At 54.9% G+C, this 7,500-nt stretch overlaps 1 protein-coding gene across 1 annotated transcript in view; it reads left to right on the top strand.

Moving 5' to 3' along the window:
- Nucleotides 1-7,500, top strand: part of vps45 (vacuolar protein sorting 45 homolog) — a 108,095-nt gene that overhangs the window by 86,055 nt on the left and 14,540 nt on the right. Inside the window, exons 2-6 of the mRNA XM_072450290.1 lie at nt 3,349-3,483; nt 3,649-3,709; nt 3,947-4,026; nt 4,098-4,166; nt 5,131-5,268. Of these exons, the coding sequence (XP_072306391.1) occupies nt 3,349-3,483; nt 3,649-3,709; nt 3,947-4,026; nt 4,098-4,166; nt 5,131-5,268 (483 nt within the window). The remainder of the gene's footprint in view (nt 1-3,348; nt 3,484-3,648; nt 3,710-3,946; nt 4,027-4,097; nt 4,167-5,130; nt 5,269-7,500) is intronic.

Below are 7,500 nucleotides of genomic sequence, written 5' to 3'. Positions count from 1 at the left end.
GAGAGACAGAGAGAGACGGAGAGAGACAGAGAGAGACAGGCCGAGAGACGGTGAGAGACAGCAAGACCGAGAGACGGAGAGAGACGGAGAGAGACGGAGAGAGACGGAGAGAGACGGAGAGAGACAGAGAGAGACAGAGAGAGACGGAGAGAGACGGAGAGAGACGGTGAGAGACAGACCGAGAGACGGTGAGAGACGGAGAGAGACGGAGAGAGACGGTGAGAGACAGACCGAGAGACGGTGAGAGACCGAGAGAGACAGACCGAGAGACGGAGAGAGACAGAGAGAGACGGAGAGAGACGGTGAGAGACAGACCGAGAGATGGTGAGAGACCGAGAGAGACAGACCGAGAGACAGAGAGAGAAAGACCGAGAGACGGAGAGAGACAGAGAGAGACAGAGAGAGACAGAGAGAGACAGGCCGAGAGACGGTGAGAGACCGAGAGAGACAGACCGAGAGACAGAGAGAGAAAGACCGAGAGACGGAGAGAGACAGAAAGACCGAGAGACGGAGAGAGACAGAGAGAGACGGAGAGAGACAGAGAGAGACGGAGAGAGACGGTGAGAGACAGACCGAGAGACGGTGAGAGACAGAGAGAGACGGAGAGAGACAGAGACAGAGAGAGACGGAGAGAGACAGAGAGAGACAGGCCGAGAGACGGTGAGAGACCGAGAGAGACAGACCGAGAGACAGAGAGAGACAGGCCGAGACAGAGAGAGACAGTCCGAGACAGAGAGAGACGGAGAGAGACGGAGAGAGACGGAGAGAGACGATGAGAGAAAGACCGAGACACGGAGAGAGACAGAGAGAGACAGAGAGAGACAGAGAGAGACGGAGAGAGACAGAGAGAGAGACAGAGAGAGACAGGCCGAGAGACGGTGAGAGACCGAGAGAGACAGACCGAGAGACAGAGAGAGAAAGACCGAGAGACGGAGAGAGACAGAGAGAGACAGACCGAGAGACGGTGAGAGACCGAGAGAGACAGACCGAGAGACAGAGAGAGACAGACCGAGAGACGGAGAGAGAAAGACCGAGAGACGGAGAGAGACAGAGAGAGACAGAGAGACAGACCGAGAGACAGAGAGAGAAAGACTGAGAGAGACAGAGAGAGACAGGCCGAGAGACAGAGAGAGAAAGACCGAGAGACGGAGAGAGACAAAGAGAGACAGAGAGAGACGGAGAGAGACGGAGAGAGACGGAGAGAGACGGAGAGAGACGGAGAGAGACAGAGAGAGACAGAGAGAGACAGAGAGAGACAGAGAGAGACAGGCCGAGAGACCGAGAGAGACCGAGAGAGACAGAGAGAGAAAGACCGAGAGACGGAGAGAGACAGTCCGAGACAGAGAGAGACGGAGAGAGACGGAGAGAGACGGAGAGAGACGATGAGAGAAAGACCGAGACACGGAGAGAGACAGAGAGAGACAGAGAGAGACAGAGAGAGACGGAGAGAGACAGAGAGAGAGACAGAGAGAGACAGGCCGAGAGACGGTGAGAGACCGAGAGAGACAGACCGAGAGACAGAGAGAGAAAGACCGAGTGACGGAGAGAGACAGAGAGAGACAGACCGAGAGACGGTGAGAGACCGAGAGAGACAGACCGAGAGACAGAGAGAGACAGACCGAGAGACGGAGAGAGAAAGACCGAGAGACGGAGAGAGACAGAGAGAGACAGAGAGACAGACCGAGAGACAGAGAGAGAAAGACTGAGAGAGACAGAGAGAGACAGGCCGAGAGACAGAGAGAGAAAGACCGAGAGACGGAGAGAGACAGAGAGAGACAGAGAGAGACGGAGAGAGACGGAGAGAGACGGAGAGAGACGGAGAGAGACAGAGAGAGACAGAGAGAGACAGAGAGAGACAGGCCGAGAGACCGAGAGAGACCGAGAGAGACAGAGAGAGAGAGATGTGTTCCAGGCGTGTTTCAGACCAGTGTGTGTGTGTTTCAGACCAGTGTGTGTGTGTTTCAGACCAGTGTGTGTGTGTTTCAGACCAGTGTGTGTGTTTCAGACCAGTGTGTGTGTGTTTCAGACCAGTGTGTGTGTTTCAGACCAGTGTGTGTGTGTTTCAGACCAGTGTGTGTGTTTCAGACCAGTGTGTGTGTTTCAGACCAGTGTGTGTGTGTTTCAGACCAGTGTGTGTGTTTCAGACCAGTGTGTGTGTGTTTCAGACCAGTGTGTGTGTGTTTCAGACCAGTGTGTGTGTGTTTCAGACCAGTGTGTGTGTGTTTCAGACCAGTGTGTGTGTGTTTCAGACCAGTGTGTGTGTGTTTCAGACCAGTGTGTGTGTGTTTCAGACCAGTGTGTGTGTGTTTCAGACCAGTGTGTGTGTGTTTCAGACCAGTGTGTGTGTGTTTCAGACCAGTGTGTGTGTTTCAGACCAGTGTGTGTGTGTTTCAGACCAGTGTGTGTGTTTCAGACCAGTGTGTGTGTGTTTCAGACCAGTGTGTGTGTGTTTCAGACCAGTGTGTGTGTGTTTCAGACCAGTGTGTGTGTGTTTCAGACCAGTGTGTGTGTGTTTCAGACCAGTGTGTGTGTTTCAGACCAGTGTGTGTGTGTTTCAGACCAGTGTGTGTGTGTTTCAGACCAGTGTGTGTGTGTTTCAGACCAGTGTGTGTGTGTTTCAGACCAGTGTGTGTGTGTTTCAGACCAGTGTGTGTGTTTCAGACCAGTGTGTGTGTGTTTCAGACCAGTGTGTGTGTGTTTCAGACCAGTGTGTGTGTTTCAGACCAGTGTGTGTGTGTTTCAGACCAGTGTGTGTGTGTTTCAGACCAGTGTGTGTGTGTTTCAGACCAGTGTGTGTGTGTTTCAGACCAGTGTGTGTGTGTTTCAGACCAGTGTGTGTGTGTTTCAGACCAGTGTGTGTGTGTTTCAGACCAGTGTGTGTGTGTTTCAGACCAGTGTGTGTGTGTTTCAGACCAGTGTGTGTGTGTTTCAGACCAGTGTGTGTGTGTTTCAGACCAGTGTGTGTGTGTTTCAGACCAGTGTGTGTGTGTTTCAGACCAGTGTGTGTGTGTTTCAGACCAGTGTGTGTGTGTTTCAGACCAGTGTGTGTGTGTTTCAGACCAGTGTGTGTGTTTCAGACCAGTGTGTGTGTGTTTCAGACCAGTGTGTGTGTTTCAGACCAGTGTGTGTGTGTTTCAGACCAGTGTGTGTGTGTTTCAGACCAGTGTGTGTGTGTTTCAGACCAGTGTGTGTGTGTTTCAGACCAGTGTGTGTGTGTTTCAGACCAGTGTGTGTGTGTTTCAGACCAGTGTGTGTGTGTTTCAGACCAGTGTGTGTGTGTTTCAGACCAGTGTGTGTGTGTTTCAGACCAGTGTGTGTGTGTTTCAGACCAGTGTGTGTGTGTTTCAGACCAGTGTGGTGAGCGTGGTTTACTCTCAGTCTGAGATTCTGCAGAAGGAGGTTTATCTGTTCGAGAGGATCGAGTCCCAGAACAGAGAACCCATGAAGCACCTGAAGGCGCTCTGCTTCCTCCGGCCCACCAAGGTAAACCGGCCCGACCGAGCTCTGACCGGGACCGGCCCGAGCTCTGACCGGGACCGGCCCGAGCTCTGACCGGGACCGGCCCGAGCTCTGACCGGGACCGGCCCGAGCTCTGACCGGGACCGGCCCCGACTTGTTCTGAATGAAAGTCTGAATATATTTGTTCAGGAAAACGTGGAGCTGTTGGTTCAGGAGCTGAAGAGGCCCAAATACAGCGTCTACTTCATCTGTGAGTAACATCGCCACGGCAACCAGGGACCTTCTGTTTACAAACACATTCTCTTCTTTTGTGAAAAACTAATGTGACTAGTTTATTTGTGCCTGTCCTGACCCTGTCCTGACCCTGTCCTGACCCTGTCCTGTCCTGACCCTGTCTTGACCCTGTCCTGACCCTGTCCTGACCCTGTCCTGACCCTGTCCTGTCCTGACCCTGTCTTGACCCTGTCCTGACCCTGTCCTGACCCAGTTTTCAGTAATGTGATCAGTAAGAGTGAGATCAAGGCTCTGGCTGAAGCGGACGAGCAGGAGGTCGTGGCCGAGGTCCAGGTCAGTGGCAGCTCCGTGTTCTTTCTGACCACAGGCCGATCCTTGACCTTCGACCCTTTGTGTTTCTGTAGGAGTTTTACGGAGACTTCATCGCTGTGAATCCTCATCTGTTTTCCCTGAACCTGGTGGGAGTTTCCAGAGTAAGAGTCACACACAGAGCCTCAGTGTTCACCTGCAGGAGTGTAACGCTCTTGTGTCCCTCAGGGCCGCTCCTGGGGGCCTCAGTGTTCACCTGCAGGAGTGTAACGCTCTTGTGTCCCTCAGGGCCGCTCCTGGGGGCCTCAGTGTTCACCTGCAGGAGTGTAACGCTCTTGTGTCCCTCAGGGCCGCTCCTGGGGGCCTCAGTGTTCACCTGCAGGAGTGTAACGCTCCTGTGTCCCTCAGGGCCGCTCCTGGGGGCCTCAGTGTTCACCTGCAGGAGTGTAACGCTCTTGTGTCCCTCAGGGCCGCTCCTGGGGGCCTCAGTGTTCACCTGCAGGAGTGTAACGCTCTTGTGTCCCTCAGGGCCGCTCCTGGGGGCCTCAGTGTTCACCTGCAGGAGTGTAACGCTCTTGTGTCCCTCAGGGCCGCTCCTGGGGGCCTCAGTGTTCACCTGCAGGAGTGTAACGCTCTTGTGTCCCTCAGGGCCGCTCCTGGGGGCCTCAGTGTTCACCTGCAGGAGTGTAACGCTCTTGTGTCCCTCAGGGCCGCTCCTGGGGGCCTCAGTGTTCACCTGCAGGAGTGTAACGCTCTTGTGTCCCTCAGGGCCGCTCCTGGGGGCCTCAGTGTTCACCTGCAGGAGTGTAACGCTCTTGTGTCCCTCAGGGCCGCTCCTGGGGGCCTCAGTGTTCACCTGCAGGAGTGTAACGCTCTTGTGTCCCTCAGGGCCGCTCCTGGGGGCCTCAGTGTTCACCTGCAGGAGTGTAACGCTCTTGTGTCCCTCAGGGCCGCTCCTGGGGGCCTCAGTGTTCACCTGCAGGAGTGTAACGCTCTTGTGTCCCTCAGGGCCGCTCCTGGGGGCCTCAGTGTTCACCTGCAGGAGTGTAACGCTCTTGTGTCCCTCAGGGCCGCTCCTGGGGGCCTCAGTGTTCACCTGCAGGAGTGTAACGCTCTTGTGTCCCTCAGGGCCGCTCCTGGGAGCCCTCGATGCTGCAGCGCTGCACTCAGGGCCTCACTGCGGTGCTTCTGTCGCTGAAAAAATGCCCCATGATCCGTTACCAGCTCTCGTCTGACCTGTCCAAGCGTCTGGCCGAGAGCGTGAAGGTGAGAACAGTCTTGTCCTGACCTGTCCCGACCTGTCCCGACCTGTCCTGACCTGTCCTGTCCTGTCCTGTCCTGTCCTGTCCTGACCTGTCCTGTCCTGTCCTGACCTGTCCCGACCTGTCCTGTCCTGACCTGTCCTGTCCTGTCCTGTCCTGTCCTGACCTGTCCTGTCCTGTCCTGTCCTGACCTGTCCTGACCTGTCCTGACCTGTCCTGTCCTGTCCTGTCCTGACCTGTCCTGTCCTGACCTGTCCCTTCCTGACCTGTCCTGACCTGTCCTGTCCTGTCCTGACCTGTCCTGTCCTGTCCTGTCCTGTCCTGACCTGTCCTGACCTGTCCTGACCTGTCCTGACCTGTCCTGTCCTGTCCTGACCTGTCCTGACCTGTCCTGACCTGTCCCTTCCTGACCTGTCCTGACCTGTCCCTTCCTGACCTGTCCTGTCCTGTCCTGACCTGTCCTGTCCTGACCTGTCCTGTCCTGTCCTGACCTGTCCTGACCTGTCCTGACCTGTCCTGTCCTGACCTGTCCTGTCCTGACCTGACCTGTCCTGACCTGTCCTGTCCTGTCCTGACCTGTCCTGACCTGACCTGTCCTGTCCTGACCTGACCTGTCCTGACCTGTCCTGTCCTGACCTGTCCTGACCTGTCCTGACCTGTCCTGTCCTGTCCTGACCTGTCCTGTCCCTTCCTGACCTGTCCTGACCTGTCCCTTCCTGACCTGTCCTGTCCTGTCCTGACCTGTCCTGTCCTGACCTGTCCTGACCTGTCCTGTCCTGTCCTGACCTGTCCTGACCTGTCCTGACCTGTCCTGTCCTGACCTGTCCTGACCTGACCTGTCCTGTCCTGACCTGTCCTGACCTGTCCTGTCCTGACCTGTCCTGACCTGTCCTGACCTGTCCTGACCTGTCCTGTCCTGTCCTGTCCTGACCTGTCCTGTCCTGACCTGTCCTGTCCTGACCTGTCCTGACCTGACCTGTCCTGACCTGTCCTGACCTGTCCTGTCCTGACCTGTCCTGACCTGTCCTGTCCTGTCCTGACCTGTCCTGACCTGTCCTGACCTGTCCTGTCCTGACCTGTCCTGTCCTGTCCTGTCCTGACCTGTCCTGACCTGTCCTGTCCTGTCCTGTCCTGACCTGTCCTGACCTGTCCTGACCTGTCCTGTCCTGTCCTGTCCTGTCCCATAAGACCATCTTTACACAATGAGACGAATACAAACACATTTCAAATAGATTATTTATTCATAAACAATATTGAGGCTCTTTACGATGGTCCGACATCGAGGGTCAAACTGAAAGGTCACATGACAGACTCGCTCTGGACGGAGGGGTCAGACAGGGCTGTGCTTGGTCCCCTCTGTTGTTCACTTTGTACTTGTGTTACATCAATGGGGCGGAGCATAAACTGCAGATGATGTTTCACTATATTTATATATATATTTGTATATATATTTATACATATTTAGGCTGCCCCAAATAAATTGTCTGTTTGCTATAACCCGAGTCAACATTTTTTAAGTGGGTCGGACATTAGGCAAATTCTTATTTTTTTTACTATAAAGGCAAAAAAAATATCCAAATTTTGTAATTTTTTGAGTCGGAGTGACCACCAGGGGTCAGAGGCTTCAACAGTCCAGGGGTCAGAGGCTTCAACAGTCCAGGGGTCAGAGGCTTCAGTCCAGGGGTCAGAGGCTTCAACAGTCCAGGGGTCAGAGGCTTCAACAGTCCAGGGGTCAGAGGCTTCAACAGTCCAGGGGTCAGAGGCTTCAACAGTCCAGGGGTCAGGCTTCAACAGTCCAGGGGTCAGAGGCTTCAACAGTCCAGGGGTCAGAGGCTTCAACAGTCCAGGGGTCAGAGGCTTCAACAGTCCAGGGGTCAGAGGCTTCAACAGTCCAGGGGTCAGAGGCTTCAACAGTCCAGGGGTCAGAGGCTTCAACAGTCCAGGGGTCAGAGGCTTCTACAGTCCAGGGGTCAGAGGCTTCAACAGTCCAGGGGTCAGAGGCTTCAACAGTCCAGGGGTCAGAGGCTTCAACAGTCCAGGGGTCAGAGGCTTCAACAGTCCAGGGGTCAGAGGCTTCAACAGTCCAGGGGTCAGAGGCTTCTACAGTCCAGGGGTCAGAGGCTTCAACAGTCCAGGGGTCAGAGGCTTCAACAGTCCAGGGGTCAGAGGCTTCTACAGTCCAGGGGTCAGAGGCTTCAAAGGTCCATGAGGGAAAACGTCTATATCAACCCGATAA

The sequence above is a fragment of the Eucyclogobius newberryi genome, unplaced genomic scaffold, assembly GCF_026437365.1.
Source record: "Eucyclogobius newberryi isolate DKJ021-1_F unplaced genomic scaffold, fEucNew1.0.hap1 SCAF_173, whole genome shotgun sequence".
In the NCBI taxonomy this organism is placed as follows: Eukaryota; Metazoa; Chordata; class Actinopteri; order Gobiiformes; family Gobiidae; genus Eucyclogobius; species Eucyclogobius newberryi.
This window is presented reverse-complemented; position numbering and strand designations above follow the sequence as displayed.